The sequence below is a fragment of the Uloborus diversus genome, chromosome 7, assembly GCF_026930045.1.
Source record: "Uloborus diversus isolate 005 chromosome 7, Udiv.v.3.1, whole genome shotgun sequence".
Lineage (NCBI taxonomy): Eukaryota > Metazoa > Arthropoda > Arachnida > Araneae > Uloboridae > Uloborus > Uloborus diversus.
Genome location: NC_072737.1, coordinates 162632700 through 162659910, shown reverse-complemented (window position 1 = coordinate 162659910; position 27211 = coordinate 162632700). Strand labels below are relative to the sequence as shown.

Here is a 27211-nt window from a genome sequence, read left to right as displayed (position 1 = left end):
AGGTGCACCTACACATTAAAAAAAATATATATTAATTTTTGATTCCATCAAAGAAGAAGTCGACGAGTGGCAATAATATGTTCCCTTGAATTTGAAACCAGTGAGTTAAATGTATTCTGCCACTCTGGGCCTCTGACTACAGTATTACTTCTTTAGCAAACAAAAATGCTTTTTTTCAAAATATACTGTGTGTGCAGGGTTCGTACGCCCTTGAAAAACCTTGAAAAGTGCTTGAAAAAAAAAAGTTCATTTTCAAGTGCTTGAAAACCTTGAAAAAGTTTTAAAACCTTGAAAAAGTTTCTTAGTGCTTATATTCTCTCAAAAATCAACGAATTGTGCTTAGAAGTTTTAAAAAAGTATTTCACCACTGCAATTTTCTGAACATGTGTTCAGTATGCAACATCGCGAAAAATTGCTTCCGTGTTTGGGATTTCAATCCTTTTGCATCTTGTAAATATTTTGATGTTTTTTACAACCGAAAGATATTTTGACATATGGTACCTTAGATTAGTTTATTTTTTGTTTAATTTCATTAATTAACAAAGAAATTAATTTGGAAACCATGACAACATTGAACTTACTCGGGTTTCGCGGAAAATTGCTCTTGTGTTTGAAATTTCAATCTTTTTGCATCCTGCAAATATTTAAATATTTTGGCTAATCAAATGTTAGTTTCGCATATGCTACCTTAGATTAGTATATTTTTTGTTTAATTTTAATGAAAAACAAATAAATTTATTTCATGGGAAACATGCCACGTCGAACAAACTCAGACTTTGCGAAAAATTGCTTCTCGTGTTTGAAATTTCAATCTTTTTGCATCTTGCAAATATTTAAATATATTCACTAATCGGATGTTATTTTCATATTTGCTACCGTAGATTAGCATATTTTATGTTTAATTTCAGTAAAATATAAGTTTATTTTATGGGAAACATGACAACATTAAACTTAATTCGCGAAAATTTGCTTCCCTTGTTTGAGATTTCAATCCTTTTGCATTTTGTAAATATTTTATATTTTTGGCAATTAGTAGTTATTTTGACACTGCTACAGCAGATTAGCTTATTTTATTTTAATAACTAAAGAGTTAAAGAATTTATTACCTTGGTCTTGTTTAATTATTTGCTTATTTATTTTTGCAATTTTGAATGATTATCTTTACCTAATTTTTGGTCATAACAGATTTTTTTTTAAAAAATTTAAATTTCAGCAGTTGAGCACCTAACAAATTAACTTAAAGTTTGTATTTTAAATATAAAGTTGATTTATACAATTTTATTTATAAGTACATCATTTTTTTATGTCTGCTAAAATAAATAAGGTGTATAACAGGGGTGGTTGTGTTATGATTATTCACTTGAAATCCAGTAGTGTTCGTTTTTATGCTTTTACCTCCCTATATCTCCAATTTTCCCCTTTTCCTCAAATGTTCAAAATTACTACTTTATTAAGGTTGTGGGTACTTGGAGCTTACTGAAAGAGGCTTTAATCAGCAAAGGGGTAGATAGCTTAAGGAGGGTCATTCATCTTCATTTGGATCTAATAAATTGACCAGTATCAGCCTAGCTAGGCCCAGGCAACCTGTTGCTGGTTATCAACAGGCACTGGACATTGTATTTCTATGCAGAATATTTTGACTTAATAAACTATTTTATGAATTGTATGCATAACAAAAGTTATTGTTGTACATATGTATATTCAAGTAATAGGGGTCTTAGTTTTAAAAATTATTCCCCCCCCCCCTCGCCCCATTTTGCTCTTTGAAACTTTCAGGTAATTTTTTATGAACTCACAAATCACAATTACACCTGAATATTATTGCCTTTCTAAATTTAAATTCTAATTTCAACAATAACCCATTTTTTCCCAAAATAAAACTACTTTTGTCATAATATATGTCAACTTCTTGTGAACCTTTTCAATTTCGAAATATGGCTCTATAAATCTGAACTTGCACATTTATTGTCTATTGCAAGTTAATCAATGAAAGCTGAATAGTCTCAAGTTTGCATTCAGAGTATTTATCACTGCTTAAGCTGCTTTTGTATATTTTGAGGTGTAGAGACTGGACTGTGGACTTTCATAAACTTTTCTTACTTCCTAATTTTTAAATTTACTCGAGGACAGTTGAAATGCCTTATTGGCTGAACAGCTAATAAATACATACGAATAATTGATTTGCATACTTATAAATGATTTGCAAACCTAATATTTTTAGAACTTAATAGTGCAAACTGAAATAACTTTCTGGGTAGTGTTTTTGTCCTAACCGCCCTTATATTGTAATAAACCACTGTATAGATATTGGAAATAAATGTTGAAACGGGGGGGGGGAGTGACTTCAAAAACTCCTCTCTGGCAATGCCATTGAACTTGGGTATTTTAGTTTCTTCCCATAAAAGTTAAAAGCACTTATGAAAGGTTTTTTTTAAAGTATTAATTTGCTGATTCTAGAAAATATACAAACCTCTGACTGCTGCAACCTTTGAAAAACCTCAAAATCAAACCTCTTGGTATCTGCTTCTCTTTATGACCAAACTTTTCAAACATTTTCAGAAAAACTTTCAACGCAGTAGATCTTTCATCAAAGCGTCTCTCGTTGTGGAAAAAGCAATTTTGTTTTCCTATACTTTTTTGTATTATTGCCTTATTTCTATGTGTTTGTAGTAAATGAAATCTGCATACAATATTTTTAGTACAAATTTATGATATTGCCTTGAAAACAAAATTTTTTACCTTGAAAAGTACTTGAAAAGTGCTTGAATTTTTTTCTGCCTAAAGGGTATGAACCCTGGTGTGTTATGTGTTCTTTTTAAAAACTTATATATAAAAAATGCAATTAATTCATCCTTTTGGGGGGAGGTGGGCCCTGGGTTCCCTAAATCCGCTACTGCTGCGTACCCCCTCCCCTTGTCACATGTTTCATATGCATATTGTTATAAAAAATACGATGCCCATCAGGGGGGTGGATACTAAGTTTTCTACTTTTCACTTTCATTTTTATAATTTTGTCTTGTTTCCCATTCAATTTTTTCTACCTTGTAGATTTGTGTTTTTCATTATTTTTTTCCATTCATTTTCATCTATCTTGCTTAGTTTATTTTTCACTTGTTTTTGCAATACAGTTGACATTTCCCCTTTCTTCTATTTGACTTCATTTTTTCTTTTTCAGAAATTTTTGTGTTTTATTTCATTTTTTTGATGTTTTTTCGATCATTCTGCTTTTTTCTTTTGTTGCTGTTCACAGTTATTGAAATTATCTTTATTGTTTTAGCAATAGTGGCTTAACCTTCTGTGGATTGAATTGATCAAATTCTTTCTTGCATAGGGTGCATACCTGTAAGAGAGCTGTTGCTTATTGTTAGAATTCCTATTGGTTCTTTATTGATTTAGGATTTTGTCTTTGGTGTTTGGTTAAGCCAATATTTTTAGTTTTTCAGCTGCTCGCTCTTTTGCCTAGTTGATTTTGAAGATAAATTTGTCAGGGGTCTGGCCAGAGGATATTTGGGTCCGTTAACGGACCCTTCACAAAAATCCGATCAACCAAAATGGACCTTTCACAAAATTCCGATCAAACAAAACGGATCTTTCACAAAATCCCGATCAAACAAAACGGACCCTTCACAAAATTCTGATAAACAAGATCGGATCTGCCACAAATTGTTTATTGAAAGAGCAAATCTGAAAGCAAAATATCGCATATTTCTGTGTATAAACCGATAATTTTTGGAACCTTTTTTTAAGTCAAATTAGAGGGATCAGCTTATACAAAATCGGCTAATTTTGAGGAAAAAAAAAAAAAACGGCACTCTTGGGATGCTCCTGCAAGCGATAAATAATTGCTACTGCCAAATAAATATAATGGTTGTTTGTTTTATCACAGCTAATTAGCAGCGGTGTTGTTGTAAACTTTTCTGAAAAGCATTGGTAAGCACTTTTCTCCACTCATGATTTAATAAACAATAATAATGTATATCTGCGAAATGAACTTAGAACTGCAAAGGGATAGTAAGGGTGAGGAAAAAATATGATCGCTTCAGATAGGGTTACCAACTTCAAAATTATCACCACTTAGCGTCTGGCATTGAACCTTTATAATGACTTGATTAGAAAATATTCTCATCATTTTGCCAGCTTGTCAATATTTGCGTTTTTAGGATGCGAGATGCGGTGGGATGTTTAATTGTTATTTTGGGAGAAAATTATATGGGTTATGATTTCTCGATGCTATCAAGGATGATTAACTTTAAATAAACTCTTTTAATTACCGTTTTTTTTTCTTTAGATGTCTACATTTTTAAAAATGCAATCTTTTAACATCCGATATGAGAATCATATTTTGTTCTTTTTTCAAGTAACTTCGCTTTATTAGGATTCAAATAAATGAAAAGTCTCTTAATTTCTGTTAGAACTCTCATTTCAAGTTTTTAAAGCAAAATTCCATTTTCTGTTATGAGTCAAAAATTAAAATGCTGAATAGATGGTTTATTTTATTTTATTTTTTGGTTCAACTGTGTCCACAGATATTAATGATATGTTTATCATAGGACTCTAAAATGCAATTTTAAAATAATTTTATCAAAAATATTTCTTTTACAAGCCCTTTTTATACTTTTGATGCCTTCACTTTGAGAATTGCGATCTCTTTGCATCCGCTATGGGAATCCGATTTTTCAAATTTTTGATGATTATTACGCTTTGTTAAGAGGTAAACAATTGAAATATCTTTTTATTTTTGTTAAAATAAAAAGTTTTAAACGAAATTCTGTGCTTTTTAAGAGTGTCTTGGGTCAAAAAGTTGAATGCTGAACCCTATTCGTAATTTTATTTTATTTATTTATATTTTTGTTACAATTATTTTTAGTACTGTACAGAAATATATCTAGTATAATTTAACATAATGTGGAATGGTAGATAAATATTGATACTTGAAAGAGCGATGCCCCCCCCCCCCCCGCCAAATATCAGAAAAAAAATCCAGAATGATTTTCTCGACGTAGAAGAGGAAAACACTCAACTTTAAGTTTAATTGATGCAGTTTGTGCCATCTCTAAATTCTAAAAATTCGTTTTAACAAAACAAAAAAAAATTGGTTGTTAAAACTATTTTTTTTTTTTTTTTGCGAAATTTTTTGATTTTTCACAAAATTAATTCATTTTTCACAAAATTATTTGATTTTTCACAAAAAACGGACCCTGTAAAAAATCCTGGACAGACCCCTGTTTGTTTTACAGCTGTTTGAAGCCACTGTAGCGATGTAGGAATATATTGTGATGTTGCAATGCGTCACAATGCAAGTTTTTTTTTTTTTTTAAAGAGCTTTACTGCTTGCTTAAATTTTAAAAAATATATTCAGAATGAAAAACTATAAATTACGCCAGATACTACGAACAAATTGCAACATCAGCGGGAAATTGTCAAAAAAAAAAGAAAAGAAAAATAGCGTCGAAAGTGCAAGATAGCAATAAATTTTACAGACATGCTTTGAGATTACAACAAACCTATTTTTTCAATGCACAAAGATTTGAGCTTATGGAAACAGTCTCATCTTGCATTTAAAAAGGGGTTCCTTGAAACAACAAAATTCGTGCATGCAATCTTTGTTGCTATTTTACGCTTTAAGCATTTTTTTTTTCTTTTGTGAATGATTATAAGATAAACTTTGTTCATCAATATATTTCCAGCAAGTGCTTAAAAAATTTCTTTTGCTGTAAGTTTTGGGAAAAATGGACGTCTTGGTTCGCTTATGATACTTCCACACAGAGACGCCCAGAACTTGAATTTTTGGGAAGGGGAAATTTTTTAATTTTGCTGAATTGTACTCTAAATTATGCCAAATCATAAGTACGAGTATGAACACAAACATGTATCTAATGAAAAGTGACATTAAACATCATTATTTTTAAAAAAGGCAATTTCAAAGTAGTCTCCAAATATACCGAATTGTTAGAAAAAAATTGTGGAATAAGGACATTTTTGGTAGGTCACAGTGACCTCCCATCGGGGTGTCCCTGCTTCCACAGTATTTTGAAACAATCAAGATATTAAAACAGCTACGATCGTGAACCAGTGTCTGAACATTAGTGCTTGGATTTGTAGTTGGTGTGGTATTGATGCATCAGTTTAGATAATAATTCTAAACCCGTTTAATGATGTAGGATGTACACCAGTTTTTGAGATGCATTGCCCAGCCGTACATTATATCAATAATTTTGTTCTGTTTTGGTATCCTTTGAACAATAGAAGAAAACAACTCTCGCAGGCAATCTTCCTTCACTAGAATTGAGGAACAGAAAAGCTAACATTCTTCTTGAAAATTCTCCAGAAGTTCATAACCCATGTATTGTTGCATTACATCATGAATTCCTTCAATATCAGATTTAATACACACTGCTGATGATAATAGACAATGAAAACGAAGAAATAAATGGAGAATGTCTCCACAGCTTTTCAAAGGATTCAAAGCATAAAATTCTCTGAAGCAATTTTTATTTGCAAATGACAGGCCAATTTACAACCAGACCAAGAATCAAATTTTCAAAACACTGTTAGTATAGAGTGTTTTTAAATTGAAATTAATGGTAAAAATGAAAAACAAGCAAAGAGTGCATTTTTCCACTAGTTTATTGAGTAAATGTCTATTTGTAAACAATATGCTTAGATTTTTAACCCTGCCCCCGATTTTATTTCTCCACTTGGTTCGTCTTTTATCACTAGTCTGACAACATAAAATTGGGATTCCACTGTATCATGTATCCTTGAATTCAAAATCAGTGAGTTAGTGACTTTTCGCCCAATCCAAAAAAAAGTGGACATGAGGATGAAAATTCAAATTTCATTCAATATGGTTGAAATTTTGCATACGCACTGTTAAAAGTATACTATTTCATATTTTATTGAAAAAAAATTTCATTTATGTCATTAACATTCTTATTTTAATTACTAAAGTGGAACTATATCAGTACGAACTAGACTGCACCAAAACTGCTTATGTTGCATGGTCTATTACAGCTGAACAAATAATTCTAGAAATCTATAAAGTTTCACACATAATCTGACATTCATTAGCAACAGTTTTTTCCTGAAGAGAAATGTCTACTAATCTTCACTACAAAAGGTAAGCATATTTAATTATTCTTAATTATTGTGTCACACCCGCAACAAAAAAATGCATTTATATTTCCACAGAAAAATGTATTTGCCTAAAAGTTTTGAAACTTTGTATTCTAAAATAGTTTACTAAAGCACTTTGAATAACAAACAGAAAAAAAATTAATTAATGTTTTAATTGGAGTTATTAAGAGTTGCGGGTGTGACGTGTTCCTGTTGCGGGTGTGACATTTAGTTAAAGTCTCACCCGCAACATCTTTTTAAATTAAACACAAATGTAATTCTAGAATGCATGTAGATGACAGCACTAATGTTTTAACCTTTGGCCTAACCTTTGGCCTTTGACTTATTTGTCTAGACCCCCAGTTAATTCAAAATTAGTATCTTTAGAGCATGTGCAGTTGATTTATTTAGTTTGGTATTCTATATTATTGGTTCTCCAAAGAAACATTTTTGTATTTCTTGATTTATAATTAAGGCAACTATTCAATAAGGTAAGATTTTTTTTTTTTTAAATAAAACTTTAAAAAACCAAAACAATATTTTATCTTTTTTAATATGTATAAAAATGTATAATTTTGCTTTCAGCATTTGACTTTTTCCCCCTTTACTTTTTAAAACAAATAATGTAATATTAGGGATAGATTATTTTTTACTTCAAATTCAAAATAAATATAAAGAAATAATAAAAATAGTAATGAAACTTTTATTAAAATATTTATTAAAAAAAACTTTGTATAAAATTCTGTCAGTTAAAGTTTTAAATGAATCAAAACTTAATGTTTTTAATTTCATTTGGGGTTAAAAAATTCAAAGAACTTCAAAAAAAAAAAAAAAAAAAACAACAACATGTTCAACAATGTATTCTGGGACTTGTAGTGCTATATTTATTCACTTTACACTTTTTTTTTGCAGAAGAATGAACAGCACTGAAAGATTCCGAAATCATCGTAAAAAGATGAAAGAAAACTCGGCTAAATACTCGGAATATTTTCTAAAAGAAAGGGAAAGAAACAAAGCAAGAATAGAAATTACGAAGAAACTACTTTAAAAAATTACATCTGTGGCCATGAAAAAAAAGAAAATGTAGAGGCAAAACCAGAATGAGAGGCAGAGAAAGTGTAGAGAGAGAAAGAAATCTTTGACAAAAGGGGCCACACCATCTCCAGCTGTAGAAACGAAGTCGATGGCAATTTTTTGAAGAGCTCAAACCTTTGGTAATGCAATCCATAGACAGGTACAATCTTCTGTTAATGTCATACAACCATAAAGACTACAACATTAAAATTGCATGGTCATACTTTGCAAGGACTCATAGATAAGGAGCTGTGGATGGTGTTGGTGCGGTAACAAAAAAAAAATGGTGTCACTTGCCGTTCTACAGCGTAGAGCAACAGTCAATTCTGCATCGGATTTTGCCATTTGAGCAGAAAAGGCTCTTAAAAAAATCAGAGTACTTTATTCTGCGGAGAGCGATATCACAAAAGATGTTGCAAAAATGCTTCACGCACGCTGCTGCCTTGTACAAAGCTATACCAAACTTACAATCGGTACACCATGTTGTACCGATCGATACGGGTACAATTCAAGTGGCAGGCACTAACTGCAGAAAGTGCACTGAAAACAGTTTCATTGCTGCCTCAGTCGGAAACGATCTCCCTTGGTAATATAAATGCTATTGGAGATTTTGTAGAATTAGTTTTGTTTTCTACCTCAAAAAAAAAAAAAAAAAAAAAAAAAAATTGGTCAAATCAAGCAAATAGATGGAGAAGACATACAAGTAGAATACTTGGAAAAAAAACCCCTTCAGAACATGTATACATCTGGCCCAATCAGTCCGACATATCATGGGAGAAACAGAACATTGTAATAAGAAAACTAACACCCCCTGAAATCATCAATTCTAGATTGGAAATGAGATTTATGTAAAAAAAATTTCCTTAGTTATTTGCAATTTCTCTTATTTATTACTGTGCTAATCATAAAATGTCTGATTGATAACTATTTGTGTATGTTGTTATTTTATTGCCCACACAAGTCACACCCGCAACGGCAACTTTGAATATTTTTTACAGTGAAACTAATTGAGTGAATATCTAAATTTTTGTATAGAATAATTAGTTAAGTATTACTGTCTAACATAAAAAAAAACCAGTTCGATCAGTTGATATAATTCACAGAGTTTTTAATGTTTTGATCGCAAGGTGAAAATGCATGTCCTTTTTATGTCACACCCGCAACGGGTAGAAATTAATTTTTTAAAAAATAAATAAAATATCAATCAACTTGCAAATTGGCATCAATGTACCTGCAAGTAATCTTTATTGAAAAATATAAAAATTGAAACCTATACTCTAAAATATTTTTGCTGATGACTAATTTAGTTAGTGTAAATGTCACACCCGCAACTTTGGATTGGGCGTTTTATGTTTTATTTTAAGCTGACCTCCGACTTCAATATTACTCCAAGAGCAAACCAAAGTAATTTTTTTTTTCGATATGCTTTGAGTGAGTGTGTTGAGGGAGGGGCAATAATAATAGTTTCAAAAGATACACTCATGAAGAAATAAATAATATTTAATATAATAATTAAGTCATTTTTATCCCTTTGTGAGGTGCCTTTGCCCCTTTTGCCCCTCTAAAATCCACTACTGTGTTCCACTTCTTGGTTCCCCCTCATTCCCCTTTGCCATAAGCTGTCACAAAATCATGAACCTCCTTCCCCCTTCAAAGCGTGACATCATTTGGTTGATGCCCTTCAAGCAAATGACACTAACACTTTACTCAAGCAGAATTTATGTTTTGAAGTTGTCATTAAAATTGTTGATTAGTATTGGGGGGGGGGCATTTTTATTTTCAATTTTAATAACGGATGTAATTTTAATGATACATAAATTGTATGCCGCCGGCCTTGTCTAGTGGTCAGAGAAGTCTGACTGCAACAGGAAGGTCCGGGTTCGAATCCCGGCTCGGCCATGGACATACTTTCTCTCTCCTGTCCTTGTCCTTTCTTTGTGTGAATGTGTTGTGATGTGAATAGTTGCCTACCGTATAAACGGGTCCATATGGCATGTGTGTACTGTAAAAGTTGGACTTCGGGGGTATCCCTCCGATTGGAACTCACAATTCGCCTTAACATGTGGCAATTTTTCATCAAAATTCAAAATAAAAGCATTTCTTTGGACGGGCAAACATTCAAGCTATCCCAATTTGAAATGGATGCTCCAAAATGGTTCCAGCCATCCTTCCAACAGATAGACAGTTTTGACTTGGTCAATCTTGTCGAGATCAATCCCAGGGCTCTAGAGTACAGAAGGATGTACAGGGACGGCTCTAAAACACCCAATCGTGTAGGTTCGACCTACGTAATCTACTCTGGGAACAACATTTCACACAATTCAATGTACAGACTCGTCAGGGACAACACAGTCTTCCAAGCAGAGCTTCTAGCACTCTCAAAGGCAATCTCCACACATAATCCCCTCCATTAAAAGTCTTCCAAATTTTCTCAGATAGCCAATCAGCTTTCAAGGCCGTTAAACAAATCTTTCACCGAAACACTCTGCTCCAGTTCATTCAAAATCAAATTTTATCGCAGCCAGTCAATTTCTCGATACACTAGGTCAGAGGACATTCCTGAAATTTAGGTAACGAGGAAGCGGATCACCTGGTCGAATTAGCATTCAATACAACAACTCTGCCGGAAGACCAAGCATTGCCTTTCCCTAAGTCTCATATTAAGTCCCTCTTTTTCACACAATTAGAGGCGGACTTGCAGTATAGGTGGGATCACCCGGAGACTCTCTCACGCGGGTAGAGGGGTGCATGAGGTTTTCCCATGATTAAACTTTCTCCTTGTGTTTCGCACCGCTGCCAGACTGTCTTCTTAACTGGATATGGCCCTTTCCCCTATTATTTACATAAGATTTGGATTCATTGATTCTCTCTTATGTGCATGTGGGGGACTCGGTGAATCATACCACTACTTATCTAACTGCACATTAACCAGAAATTATCATTTACGTTATCAATCTATAGTACCTTATCATGATCGCATCAGGCATGCCCTCATGTTTCTCAACAGCATACGCATCATGTTGGTGTTACTAGTACTTCCATCTTCTGAGGGCTATTCCAATGTGCAACATAGTGCTTTTTTTTTGACTGGTATATTTTCAATTTCAATATTCAGTGTTTCAGAAACGTTTATTCTTTACTGTACAATCTTAACTGACCATTTTGTATTCTACTATTCTACAACATTACCATGTATCATCAATAATCAATATATCAATAAACTTCTTTTGTGGTAATGACAAGGTGGTCTCAATGTCAATTATACAATTCCTCTACCATCAAATGAATATACATTAGCATATCTATTACAAATCAAACTATGACCTGTAATGTATTGTCAAGCGCAATTTGTATAAAATACTATTATCCTAATTTGTCTATTTCACATCGTGATTTTCTTTTATCTTGTTCATGTTTAGCAATATTATCCTGTACATGTTTGAATCTGTACTGTATATTACTATCCTACAATACATTCATATCCATTGCTTTCATATATCCATACTGCACCTGTAATCAGTTGTCAAGCGCAAGAAGCGTACTTAGTACCAACATCATAATTCTAAATATTTTGCACCGTAACTGTCTTATTTTGTTCATGTTCTATATCTGTATTGGTATATGTCGGTATTGTACATGTGTCGTGCATCCAGTTGTTCTAACCGTCCTGTAATTGTGTTTGAAATAAGAGTTGGCATAGACCCACAGCTGAGAGTTGGCTCTAGGGCCCCTTGAGTGTGGGGCTGCACTTTCCCGAGGGATTTCCATCTGGTTTGTCACTAAAGTGGTAGGATCAGGGAAGAAATTGTATTATATTACTGTTTCAACTCACCTTTGGTGCAATATAATTTCTATATTCTTAACTAGTGGTACCCGCACGGCTTTGCCCGTAGTAGAAAATTAAAAGGTCATTTGATTCGCCTGTATATTTACAAATAATGGATGATGAATTTCTTGCTAATTGGCTATGTTCTTTCTTTCTCCCATTCCACGTCATGATTTTTTGAAAAATCGCTTCGAGGTGCACACCTTCATGCTACAAACTTTGTACCAAATTTCATGAAAATCGGCCAAACACTTGATGCACTATGCTCGTCACAGACCTCCAGACATCCTGACAGAGAGACTTTGAGCTTTATTATTAGTAAAGATAAAGAAAAGATAATGTATGGTGAATTTTCTCGCCAATTGGCTTGTACCAATGTTACGGTTCCACATTATAATAATTTCGTATATCGTCAATTCGCTTGTGCCCATGTTACGGTTCCACGTTATGATAATTTTGTAATTTACTCGTTCATCTTATGATAATTTTGTTCTTAAAATTTGAATAGAAAAAGAACCACATTGAATTTTCGAAAAATCGCTCCGAGTTGCACACCCCCACGCTACAAACTAACTTTCTGCCAAATTTCATGGCCGAACCAGGGGTCTGGCCAGGGGAAATTTGGGTCCGTTAACGGACCTTTCACAAAAATACGATCACTCAAAACGGACCCTTCACAAAAATACGATTAACCAAAACGGACCCTTCACAAAATTCCGATCAACCAAAACGGACCCTTCACAAAATTCCGATCAACCAAAACGGACCCTTCACAAAATTCTAATCAACAAAAAAGGATCTTTCACAAATCATTTACTGTAAAAGCAAATTTAAAATCAAAATAACGGCTAATTTTTCAAAAGAAATGTCTGCATATTTCTGTGATGCTTACTGTTTCTTTTATCACAGCAGAATAAAAATAGCCTGCAACGATGTTGTTGTTATAGATTTTTCTGAAAATGTTATGGCCTCTGCATATTGATATTGCTGCCTCAGCACCTTTCTCCCTCTGCTCTCAATCTAAACCAGGGCTTCGCAACCAGTGTGCCGCGGCACACTGGTGCGCCGCGACAAGGAACCCGGTGTGCCGCGGTATTTTCATAGTTATACAAAAAGAAAGAGCCTTGACGTATTTTATTTTAAAGTTACGACCGAATAGCTTTTGTATCGTTCTGTAACTTCTCAATTCACCTTGTCAATCATGCGCAATAAGACATACCAGACAAGGGGAGAGGCGGGATTTGTTGCCCCACTTCTTTTAAACTTCTTGTGATCCTATTACTTTCAGTTTTTGAAAATGGATTTTAATTTCCACGAAATCAACTAATTATACAGATTTTTTTCTAAATCTTTCGAAAACGGGAGTATCGTCCTCTCCACCAGGAATTTTAGCCCCAGCTTTAGCTTTCCTCTTTTCCAGTTCCGATTCTAATTTCCTTTTATCGTAGTTTCTCAAAGCTCGGTTCTGAGACTTAGTAAAATAGAAATTAAAACCATACACTGTTTCCTCCATCGTGAAACTCTCATGGTAGAACTTACCAGATGAGCTGAAGTCGTAAAAATCGTGAATTCCATAAAATCGAGGCCGCGTAATTCTCGCCTTTTCTCCGTACATTGAAGAAATAGGGGCAGATCACCAGGGCCGTCCGAAGAGCTGACGGCGCCCGGGGCAAAAGTTTCCTGCCCCCCCCCCCCCCCGCATACACACAGAAAAATCTAGTTAGTTATAATATCAGTGCATGATACATACTTTATTTTTTTACATATTAATGAACAGAACAATCTGATGGCTATGCATAATACAAATTAAAATACAAGCAATGAATCTGTTTTTAGCCTACTTTCCCAGTAAAAATCAGAGGAAGAAGAAAAAAGCATGAAAGAAGGCTTAATACATCTTAAAAATATCCCGAAAAACAAAAAAAAAAGTCAAAAATAAATAAAATAGTTAGATAAATATTGAAAAATTAAAAATTGGAAAGTAGGGTATTGAGATGGGGAAAAATGTCTGTCGGTCTGTCTGTCTGTCGGTCGGTCTGTCTGTCTGTCTGTCGGTCTGTCTGTCTGTCCCCCCCTAATAACTTTTGAATGAATAGTCCGATTCGAACAATTTTTTTTTGTTAGAAAGATCTCGGCGAGGACATCTCATTCCCATAATTCATTTTTTGATTTGAACAATTTTTCGTTCAATTTTGAACAGTTCAAAAAAACTTAACATTAGCGCCTACGGGGAAATTCAAATCAAAAATAAATCTTGAACTTAGAAGCGAAGTGGCTTCAAACAAACTTTGTAGGGAAAAACTTTTGATAAAAAACATGTATCGAAAATATCTTTGTGATTTGAACAAGTTTTCGTTCAATTTTGAACAGTTCAAATCTCTTAACATTAGCGCCTAAGGGGAAACTGAAAGTCAATATAGATTCCGAACTTAAAGGCGGATTTACTTCAAACTTTGTTGGAAATAGTTCTTGACGACCTACTCCCGACTCCGACTCCGAGAATTTAGGGACACCTGACACCGACTCTGACTCCTGTTCCCGACAATTAGTCGGACTCCGACTCCCCGACTTCGACTCTGACTTCGTAGCTTTGGCAAACATTTATACACGGAGGACAAATGACTGACTCCGATTCTTGGATATTCGACTCCGACTCTTTTATCCCAAAATGAGATTGACTCCGACTCCGACTCCGCTGCTGTGGTTTTAACTGTGAAATAATTATTGTTGATATGATTTGTTTTTATTTTCACGCTAAAGTTTTAATTTAGGTATTTAGTTTTCGGTGAATAAACTCGAAAAATATGCGCAGACGATTTTTTTTTTTTTTTTTGACGATGAAAATTATTTCTTTAAGTTGACATTTTATTGTTTTTTTTTATTTTGGTAAGTGCATTAATTCGTTTAAAAAATTATTTTTGGCAACAGGGGAAAAATAAACGATTTTTTTATATGATGTATTTATTTTAATGAACTTATTATTATTATTTTTTTGTTTTGAAAGCTGTTAAAAAAATTTTTAATGAAAAGAAGTGTATTAGCTGCTTTGTTTAAAAGGTGCTGCTATTTTATTTGTTCGTTTGTTTGAAGAAAAGTAAGGAATATTTTATTCCTAGAAATCAGCTTAAAATATTAAAAAAAATATGTTTGAAAAAATTTGCGATTTTAGCTATTTTTGAGAATATTGATCAGGTACTAGAAAGTAGTATGGGTATACGGGAAAGTATGCTCGTCTAGTTCTAGACGGAACTTCTTGTTCTAATATTTGTGAAACATTAATGCCCTAAAAACTTTTCGATAAATGGAAATTTTAAAAGTCCAAATATTTATCTATTAAAATGTTATCCCACTAGATAAATAACAAACAATTGAAACTGAATTGTTTATTTATACTGATCAAACTAAGAACACGAATAAATAATTTGCTGATTATAAATAGAAAATGTATTTGTCAAAGTAAATTACATCAAAATTAAATTTCTATCTGAACTCATCCAATGATTATTTTCAAGAGTTTTTTGGTTTTACTTGTACCAACTTAATACCGGCGTTCATGTATTTAACAAAGATGTTATTCTTTTGCATTAAATATTTGTAAGTCTTAGGGAGAAGCGCACAAATACTCAACAACGTCGAAAATCTCTCAGAATTGCATTTTTGGAGCTTTAATTTCGAAAAATCACTTGCCCTAATATTACAAAATTTGGCCTTACAAATTGCGTTTTAAGACTTCAGTTTAAGAAAATATTCGTGCAAATCTTCTCATGCCGCCTTTCTTAATATCACAAAAGCAATGGGTTTTTTAAATGACGCTTACAAAATACTTAAATGCAATAGCCCCCGAATGTAATACACTGCCTAAATTTTTGAATTATACTTTTGAACAGTTTTCCTGCTAAATCCTCCAGATCCTGCTATTCATAAAATCTTCAAAGTTCGTCTAAAATTGCTATTTTCAAACTTCAATTTCAAAAACTTGCAGGAGGAGAAGGAAATTGATTTCAATCTACTTGAAAAAATAATCGATCGGAAGCAGTCTCTGAGCTCCTTCCTTACCCTAACGTCAATAAACATGGCCTATAATCGCCTTTTTAAGACTAAAATTGTGTTTTTAAAACTAAAAGTTTCAAAATTTTGGCCGGACAGTTTTTGACCTTTTTTCCTACTCGATCAAAAAAAAAAAAAAAAAAAAATAATAATAATAATAATTTCTCAATGTGCCCCCTTAAAACTTTTTTATGGTTATGTCACTCCACGCAAGGGCAGAATTCAAGCTTTGGTGAGAACTAGATAAAGGAGACGTGCTTCTTGTTTGATTCTAAACAGTTATATTCTCAGAAATTGTATCTGCTTCAATGATGCAAAGGAAACGAATATTTTGGAGACTTAGAGAGAGAGGGCGATTGCTCCGCTCGCCCACCTCTTGGGACGATCCTGCAGATCACCACTTCCTACTTCTTCATATGAAGATTCGCTGGCTTTCGACTGGTGAGGTACTATTAAGAATTTTTGAATTGAAGGACGAGGTACGACAGTTTTTGATTTTAAAAAACGAAATGCAGTACGCCAGTTTGTTGCAAGACAAATATAGGGTGGCAAAACTGGCGTACATGGCTGACATTTTTGAAAACATTAACGAATTGAATCGGAAAATGCAAGGACAAAGAGTGAATTCGGGTTACATATATGGACAAGCCAAACGGGTTCAAATCAAAAATTCAGCTGTGGAGAGAAGAAGTAGTTCGTGGCTCCTTGGACATGTTCAAACAGACCGTCAACGTGGTATGTCAAGAAAATGGCATAGAAGAAAAACTGCTGAATGTGGTGGCAGAACATTTAGTCATACTTCAGGACAAGTTTAAGCACTATTTCAAGAACAGTAATATAAAAGAGTGTGACTGGATTCGCGATTCATTCTCTTCATCTGCAGTTGCATCAGTTAAAGACCTTTCTTTGAAGGCGCGAGAAGAATTTATGAACCTTTATGAACCTCAAGAGCGACCGTACTTTTAAACTTAAGTTGAACGAAGTGCCTCAGGACGAATTTTGGTTGCTGGTTAAAAATGAGTATCTCACTATCTCTTGTCTTGCTATTGATGTGCTGCTGCCATTTTCAACTACATATCTTTGCGAACTCAGCTTCTCAGCTTTCGCACTTATAAAAAAAACAGTAAGAGATCATCTCTAAAGATTCCGGATCAGGAACTTCGTGTAGCTCTTTCCAGCATAGAGCCGAACATCAAAACGTCTTTGCAAAAATTAGTGTAAACCGGAAGTTAGGTGCATGGTTTTAATTTCTTGCTTGCTTCTTTCCTGAAACATTATTTGATAAATTGTTTAACCACAGTGTGCACTTTAATGACATGTTTGACAGAAATGCTTTGAAACATATGAAGCATAATTTTCTGTAAATAGCAATAGTTTTGTTGTTCATTATCAACCTCAATAAATTCGAAACATTTCTGCTTTCTCAATAAATTTAAATATACTACGTTTGTTATAATTGTTTTCTTCATATGAAAAGAGTCACCCCCCCCCCCCCCCCCGTCTTTTTACCAGTGAATGATAAAAGCATTTCTATATTACCATTGCGAAATTAAGTTCAGTGTGCCCCGTTGATCTAGAAATTTTTTAAGTGTGCCGCAAAGTAAAAAAGGTTGAGAAGCACTGATCTAAACAATAATAACACATATCAGCGAATTGAACTTGGTACTGCTAACAAATAGAATAGCTATAGGTTGGGGAAGAAATGTGATCGCTTCAGATATGGTTACCAACTATAAAATTAACATTAACGCTAAATAAATAAACGTCTAGTAAACCTTTCACAGGGACTTGGAAAATATTCCTAACATTTTCCAGCTTGGCAATTTTTGTGCCTTTATGGTGTGATGTTTTAACGTTATCTTAAGAAGAAATTACATTAGTTTTGAATTTTTTATGCTAACAGGGGTGCTCGTGTATCGGTTATAAACCGGAATTCCTGTATTTTTTTCCTTTGTCCATATCGGGAATCTGGTATTGTCCATTGTTTTACATTACCCCACCTCCTTTTTTTTTTCTTTTCTAACTACGAATTTTCGGCGAAAATGTCGGTGGTTATCAATAATATTCATCATGTAAAACCTTTTAAAATGCAATTCTAAAATTGTTTTACTTAAATAAACTCTTTTATTTGCTGTTTTTCACTCTTGATGCCTTCATTTTGAAAAACGCGATCTCTTTGCATCCGGTTATGACAATCAAATCTTACTCATTTTTCATGCTAACTAAGCTTTGTTACGAGGCAAATAAATAAAAATTCTCATTATTTTTAGTGAAATCATTAGTTTTAAGCAGAATTTCGTGTTCTTTTAAAAGTGTCAAGACGGTTCGATGGTTTAATTTTATTTTTGCTTCAACTATGTCGATAGACATTATCAATATGTTTATCATTAACCTCTAATATGCAATTTGAAAAGATTTTACTAATATAAATTCTTTTATATTCCGTTCTTATACTTTTGGTGCCTTCACTTCAAAAATTTCAATCTTTTTGCATCCGCTATAGGAATGGAATTTTTTGCATTTTTTTAAATGCTTACTACGCTTTATTCAGAGGTAAACAAATAAAATTTATACTTATTTTTGTTAAAATTAAATTTAAAACGAAATTTCGTGCTCTGTAAAAATTTCATGCACCAAAAAGCTAAATACTGAACAACTGCCTGATTTTTTTTTTTTTTTTTCAATTATTTTATGATTTTACTCTTTATACAAAATCTTCAGAAAAATTTTTTAGTACAATTTAACAAGATGTGGAACGGTATATAGATACTGATACATCTAGGTTGACCATCCGCTGGAGAATGATACCTCCCTATTGCTATGATAACCTTCAAAAATGCCCTAGAAAAGACAAAAAATACTGTAAAACTTCCAACAAATTATTTCAATGCCGTAGTTTGCTCCATGAGCCTCTCCCTCCCCCAAACGCATTTATTAATGTTTATAAATTTAAATTTTTCGTTTTTACAAAATAATTTTATTTTACAAAAAAAAAAAAAAAAAACGATCTTTCATAAAATTTTTTTTTTATTTTTCACAAAAAAATTTCGTTTTTCACAAAAATATTTGATTTTTCACAAAAAACGGACCCTGTGAAAAACCCTGGACAGACCCCTGCGAACGATCTAAGCGCTATACGCATCACAGAAATCCTGACAGGCAGAGAGAGATCCGGATAGAGCGACTTTCAGCTTTATTGTTAGTAAAGATAGTATAAAACTATATTATCACATAAGATATAAAATAATAAAGTTGTTAATCTGTTTAAAATGCAAAAAAGTCACAGTACAGTGTAACTTCGGTTTAAAGATACCCGATTTAACGATTTCCTCAATTTAATGATACATTTCACTTGTCCGGGTTTGACTGCATTGAATCATTGATAAGCTTTATATTCTTTGTAATACTTTGAACAGAAGTATTTAACTGAAATTTTATTTGTATATGTGAACTGTTTTCTTGAGAATTGCTTAATGATTTATTTTTAAATGTTTTTTTTTAGTATCATTGACGAAATATCACTTATTGCTGAAGAGAAGAAGGGGAATTCCATGCTTTTTGAAATAATTGAAGTAATTTTCCATTTATAATGCCTGAATGATGTTATGTGTGGAGACATTTTTATTGCACTCTTTTTTTTTCTTTTGCATGATTGTATAACACATTTATGTTTACATTCTGCATGACTTCATTAGGCATGTGTATTTTTGACCAGCAAATGAATACAAATATTAATCATGAATTCTGAAACTGAAAGAGAAAAAGATAATCATTTTTACCCCTAACAAAATTTTTCCTCTTAACTAATGCTTTTTTTTTTTTTTGTGGAATCAAGTATTATTGTTGCTACTATTATTTCAAATTAATCTAATCATAATTTGGCAGTTAATTTTGAGAAGGGTGTGATTTTTATTAATTGTTAAATCAAAATATTTCCACTAATTATTTCTATTGATGTAATTCAGTCCTGTGTACACTTTTACTGTTTTATCAGAAAAAAGGTGGTATAAAATGCTCCCAAAAGTGTTATTACACTTTTCAATTGCAATAAAATATTGCTTTATCATCCATTAGTTAAAACAAATATTTTGGAATGTTATATTTAATACTAATTCTCTGATTCATTCTTAACAGAACTGCATGAAATATTTTAACAAGAAAATAAAATTTGTGTTTTAAGAAAATAGTAATCAAAATGTATCAAAAACTTTATCTCACAAAAGTCTTCTATGCTTTTTGCAAAAAACTAACTTATTTGTAAATAATATAATTTTTCATTAGTTTAATATTCAACAGGATGTTCTTTGGCATCCACAACAGCTTTTAAGCATCTGGGAATAGATTTCATTATTTTTTTTTTTTTTTTTGTGAGTTTTGAGTTCATCCACTTTCTGATCATTCTACTGTCTTTAGTCTGCTTTTAGTTTTAATGCCTTGCTTTCTTACTCTGACCTCCAGTTCTCTCCAAATATGCTCCATCGGGTTTAAATTGGATTTGGGTATGTTTGACGGTGTATTTATAAAACTTGTTGACAGTTTTAGAGACACTATTAGCAAATGTTGTAAGCTATGCACTTTCTATCATTATCTTTAGTCCAGTCAATAGGTAGAAAAAAACGGGCTTGCCTTACAAAAAATGGGGTCAAAGATTTTATTTTTTAAATTTGTGTATACTAGTGCCAATATGAAAAAACCAAGTTATCCAACACGAAAGACCTCGGGAGAACTTTTGGGGGCCGAAAACCCCCAAAAATTTGTGACTTTTTGTAATATTTTCAAAATATCTCAAAAATGGTTAAAATTACAAAAAAAACTTCCAATACAAATGTTAAAGAGGATTAAATTTCCTTCAACTTTTGTCATTACAACATTTTTGTAGCATGAAAAGCAAGCGAGTTACAGCTTCTTGAAAGTCACTTTTTCTAAACCCCTTCAGCGAAGTGCGTGAAAGCGCATCGGATAACGGAGGAAAAAAGGAGAAACGCCGGCAGTCTGACCTTGGAAATCATTTGTCTTTCACAGCTGAGGGTAAATGCCTCCGTTCCCTTTAGTTTAAACAAAACACCCCCATTCCATCCCCCCCCCCTTTTTTTCTCCAAATGAGATGAATCGACTCAATAGCTACTCATGTTGGTCACTTCAGGGTTTGCGCGAGAGTATGTTTTATCAATTTGTGTGTTCTGAATTACAATTTTTTTCCTAGAAATGATTACGCCTGACCAAGGTGTTTTTTTTTTATTATTATTATTATCATTATTTTTTTTTGAAATCAGTTTGCATGAATGCTAAATAAAAATTGTGAAGGAGAAGGGAATAGAAAATCTTCAAAGATGCAGCGCAAAACGGCAAAATAAAGAACATCAGCGTTTTTTGAAGTTCTTAAAAGAAGTGGCAATTCACACTGCCTGTCACAAACGCTATATCAATGAGCAATCAATCTCTTCCCTTGAAGTCATGGTTGAACCTAACATGTTAACTAAATTCCTAAAGAAAGATTTCTAGCAAATTATAACAAAAAGAATTGTCTTATTCTACTTCTTGAGACATATTTTGAAGAGTGTGGTATTGAAGTCAGGCAGACTCAAGATGATGCCGACTCACTCACTTACTGCTCTTTCAAAGGCAAAAGAAATTGAAAAGGTTGTTATAGTGAGCGAGAGGACTGATGACAGCTTTAGGACAGCCTTTCAGCAACTTGTTCTTTTTAAAACCTGGAAGAGGGAATGCTTGTGATTTGTTTTTTCCCCCACTAAATCTTTTAAGTTTAACCCCAGCAATTTTCTTTTCATCCATGCGTCTAGTGGGTGTGATAAGACTTCGGCAATCTTTGGCCAAGGCAAAATTAAGTTGTACAAAAGAGTCAAAAAAAAAAAAAAAAACCCTCCTGAAATTAAGGAAGCTATTGAAGTATTTATGGACCCAATCTGTCATCATGATGCCTTCCTTAGCTGCAGCTAGAGAAAACATTTTGCAAATATTATACACAGGTGACGTAAAGTATTTGAACCTATCTTTGGATACTTTGCAATTTAATCTTTTTATAAAACTAGTATACAGGGCTAAGATAAATCTTGCAGGGCTACGTCCAACGTGCGGGGGGGGGGGGGGGGCATGCTGGACGGTATCACTCATATCGGTTCTACCACCAAATTCAAAGTTGGTTGGGCAACATAATTGATCCAGAGAAATGGGGTTGGGAACGCAGGATGCAAGGTCTAATGCATGTTGACACGAAAAGAGATTCAGTTACTCAGAATCTTTTGAAGATGGTACCTTGTACCTGCAAGAAAAATTGTACTGGAGCCTGTTCTTGTCACAAGGCAGGTTTAAAATGCTCCAGCACGTGCAAACACTGCAGTGGCACAAATTGTGAAAATGCTGCAGAAATTTCATCTTTGGATGAGACTGCTGAAGAAGATAATTTGTTCCAGGAGCTTTTGGAATTACCGCAACAAGGAGATGAACAATTAAAGGACCACAGCTTCTTTCTACCCCCTACAGATTCTGAACTGGGAGAACCTGGACCTTCAAAACGGCTTCGAAGAAGATAAACAGCGTATTTTGTTGTTATTTCTCTATTTGCTTTAAGGTCGAATGAATCTCTCTGTAATTTAGATGTATGTATTAATCTTCTACAGTTGGATTTTCATTTTGTAAGGTAATTCTTTTGGGTTTTTCATGCCTCAAAAAGTCAGTTTCTGCAGAATTTTTTCAAAGTGTTCATTACGTATTACTATTGTACCTTTATTTATTCATTTTTATGTCTATTGTTTGCTTATTATCACCCTAATATTTATTCATTCACATTTATATTCGAATATTGCATTTTCGCTTGTAATAGAATAGATGGTACGAATTATGTGCTTTAAATGAATGAGAAGATTTTCTAATTCAATTACAAACTGCAATATAAATCATATGTTATTGGAGTCTGACTGAAGACTACCTCTGTCAGACTAGAAATATTAGTTCGTGAGCGGTGGGGGAGGGTTTATTTTTATTATTGTATCAGAGCATAGGATGCATGACTGTGTTGATTGTTTGCTTATTAGTGCCTAATATTCATTCCTTCACATTAATATTTAAAAATCGCATCTTTGTTTGCAATAATTAGACTAGAATGTACGAATTATATCCCTCAAATGAATGTATATATTGTGTAATCCAGTTACAAACAACAATATATCATCTATTATTGGAGTCTGATGAAGACTACCTCTGCAGATCAGAAAAGTTAGTTCGTGAGCAGTGGGGAAGGTTTTTTTAAAAATTATTATTGCATCGTCGTATGTGCTGTAAATGAATGCGTATATATGTATTTCAGTTTCATAATACATCGTTTGTTTTTGGAGTGTGTGAACTAATCTGTCAGCCAGAATTGCTACTGTGTCCAGCGGGGGGGGGGGGGGGGGGGGGTTAGGTGAGCAAGAAACTCAAACTACTCTAACTGTCGATAAACTCTCTGAAACTAAAGTTTCTATTAAAGTTCTAATAATTAAGACGCCTTGCTTTCAGTGTGAAAGCTTTTTTTTTTTTTTGGAGTGGAGGAAAATTGCCTATTTTCAAAGAGATATAGCAAGCTTGTTATTTGTGCTACAAAAAAGTTGTAAATACAAAAGTTGTAGGAAATTTTATGTTCTTTAAACTTTACATTTAAAACTTTTTTCTAAGTTGAACCGTTTCAGAGATATTTTGGAAAAAACAAAAAAAGTCATAAATTTTTGTGATTTTTCGGCCCCCAAAAGTTCTCCCGGGGTCTTTCGTGTTGGATAACTTGGTATTTCCATGTCGGCACCAATATGTGCAAATTAAAAAAATAAAATCTTTGACCCCATTTTTTGCTAGGTAAAATGTATCTATTGACTGGACTACTTGGTAAAAGATACTTTTTTCCATTTCACAAATTTTAGTCTGATAATTATAATTATTTTTTTTAAATATTTAAATAAACAAAATGATTCTTTATTCCATCAACAAATACTAAATCATCAAGTCCTGATCATGACACGCACCCCCCACACAAAAACAACTTCCACCACCATGTTTAGTTCCTTGTAGATTGTTAGAATTAAATTCCTCACCTTTTCATCTCCATACAATTAAACGCCCATCAGAACCAAAAATGTTAAATTTAACTTCATCTGCTAAAAAGACATTATTCCATTACAACTCGGGCTTATTTATCATTTATTTTGCGATTCAAAGTGTAAGTTTTCTGTTTCTCGCACTATCAAAAAACTATCTGTGGACAAAGAACCCTTGTAGTCCAGCTATTCCGAGAACTTGAAGAACAGTTTCAGGTAAAATTCAAGTGCAAAATGTTTCATTACATTTGCAGAAACTTTAACATTGCTCAAACATAGATTTTTCATAATTTTTTTATTATAAATCTCTAAATATGTTCTGTTGACTTCACTGGTTGACCCTTTCTTTCATTGGATTCCATCTGATTTCCTTCTTTAAAGCATTTTATGAGGTACTACACTGTAGAATGGTATCATTTCACTAATTAGCGATATTTTGAATTGATTTACTGTTACTATGATGAAAATAAATCACATTTAGAACAGTGTTTGTTGTTTATTACAAATATGAACCATTTAAAAATAATAAGTAGAATATTATGGAGTAAAAGAAAAAGCCAAATTATTTTTTTAAGTGTCAACACAATGCAATAATAATACAGTGAAGCACCGTTTATACGTTTTTGAAGGGACTGTATGAAAAAAACATACAAATGAAAAAACGTATAATAGGTACTTACTGGGTAATGTGTATTGGACTCTGCAGGGACTAATTTAAAAAATGCATAATTGATAAAAACGTGTAAAAAAGAAACATATAAACGGTGCTTCACTGTATAAAGAAACAACAGTTAATAATTTTAATTGTGAATTTATTCAAAAAAATATTTTATTGTATGATGACATTGGTGGTTTGTTACTTCTGTTTCTTTGCTTTTTGACTCATTTCAACTAGAAAATCAGTCAATATTTTTTTTTAAATGCTGTATTTTATTTAGAATGACAGAGAGATGATGTGGAAAAAATCTTAGTCTTCATATTTGCTTATGTTTAACGAGAACGACCGGTAGCGCCCAGTAAGTTGATCACATGACAGCTAATGGTCACGTGCTCCAGTCAACCAATCAACAACTTAGAATGGAAACCCGTGCAGTAACCGGTTGATCATAGAACGCTGCAGTTAGTAACCGGTTACTCACCGGTCGACCGGTGAGGTTCATTGAACGCAACTTTTGATTTTAGTTCCAGGAGATTTTGATTTTACTGCAAATTTTTAAAGTGTACGAACACTTATGGGAGCCTCTGTATATATTTTACTTGCCCTTTTAGTTAGCTTTTATGTACTTACTGTGTTCTAAAAAGATTATTACAAAAAAATAATTCTTTTAGGCTGCAAAAGAACATTTAACATCCCAAAATAGACCAAGTGGTGAGTGTGCTATTTGTTTGTATGGTTTTAGTGAACAAGACATCTTTACCAGGACTGAATGTTATCACTATTTTCATTCACATTGTCTGGCAAGATATGTCAAAAATATTCTTGAAAATGCTGAAGAAAGTGAAGAAAAAGACACGGATAAATCCTCTGAAGTATGTTATTTTTTGAAATATAACTTGCAAATCACTTTCAACCCTTTCCGGCACGAGTCGTTAAAATTTTTTGAAATATAATGAGAAAACACTTGTAGTGGATTTATTAGATCATCTAGGCATAGATTTTCAGTCTATGAAAAATTTTCCTCAGTGGGTGGTGTTACCATTCTCACTACCCACCTAGGACAGAAAAAAAAACATTCATGCATTTAAAAATGAATTTAAATCTTTTACACAAATATGATGAAACACCTCAGAGAAAACAAAAAAAAAAAAAAAAAAAAAAAAAAAAAGGTTGACTGTTTATGTGCGAATAAGAAATTTTAAAATCTTGCAAAATTTTTCATTTTTGAGCTCAAAAATTGGGGTGATTTGAATAAGAAGTTGAGCCAACAGAAGAATAAGAAGTTCTGCCATCCATGATTGTTAAAGAGAACAAAATACTACCTCTGCAGCTATTCTTGTGGCTTTAAAGATATTTTTTTTAAAAATTGATGTCATTTTTTGTGACCTGTGCCGGAAAAGCTTCAAGTTATCTATATTGTTCAGTAAAATTAAGCAAATGAATAATAGTCTGAGTAAATGAATCTATTTTTGAATTATTATGAAATACATAGATTAGAACTCATTGGTGAAAAATAAATGGAATTAAAAGAAAAAAAAATATTACTGATAGATTAAAAAAAATTAGCATGTGTGATTCTTAAGTTCAGGGTGTACTCGCATATGGAAAGTCATGAAACGTCAGGGAATTTGGCTATGTTTGAAAATGGTCATGGAAAGTCCGATTTTCAGCAAAAATGCTCAAAAATCATGGAAATTGACAGCTGGTCATGGATTTTGTGTTCAAGAACATGCATATTTATCGAATTGTACAGATTAGGTGCAAAATTTATGCATCTTAGCCATTTCTTATGCTTTTACGTGTCAGCCCCTCATATTTCACACATTTCAAAATCTGATTGCATCCACCTCTATAATACTCGCTCGTTTTTCTTTACTATGTGATTCTACCGATTGGACATTTATAATTATGTGTTGAGCTTTATTTGTACCCCCCCCCCCCCCATCCAATTATGTAGTTGAGGACTTGTAGACTTCTAATTTTGCCACTCTTGTTTGACTCGAAATGTTTCAGCCATTTGCATCCCTTTTGATTCAAGAGACTCATAAAAACAATCATCAATTTTCAGCAGTGTCTTAAGTGTGCGTTTAGAAAATAAAATTGGTCTAAAGAATTAAGGAGGTTTAGGATATCAATAAAATACAGAAGTCGGGAATTTTCGAGGGTGAAATGTTTATAAGAACCGAAAATGTTGCAAAAAAAAAATCAGGAATTTTTTCTGTATTTGTAGCCCTTTTGGTAGAAATATGTCTGGTAAGTTAATTATTAAGTACTTTAATTTTAATATTTATTTTATTTTTCTGAATATTTCTTTATTTTATTTATTGTAAACTTAATTTTAGTATTTACTAAATTATTGCTAGTCACAGAATTTTTAGACAAGCTTTTTTTTAATAAGTTTTAAAT

The 27211-nt window shown here is 32.8% G+C and overlaps 1 protein-coding gene across 1 annotated transcript in view; it reads left to right on the top strand.

The window, feature by feature from the left end:
- Positions 1–27211, top strand: part of LOC129226559 (probable serine/threonine-protein kinase clkA) — a 59562-nt gene that overhangs the window by 22962 nt on the left and 9389 nt on the right. The window contains exons 6-7 of the mRNA XM_054861170.1: positions 19566–19635; positions 25477–25677. Coding sequence (XP_054717145.1) covers positions 19566–19635; positions 25477–25677 — 271 coding nt within the window. The remainder of the gene's footprint in view (positions 1–19565; positions 19636–25476; positions 25678–27211) is intronic.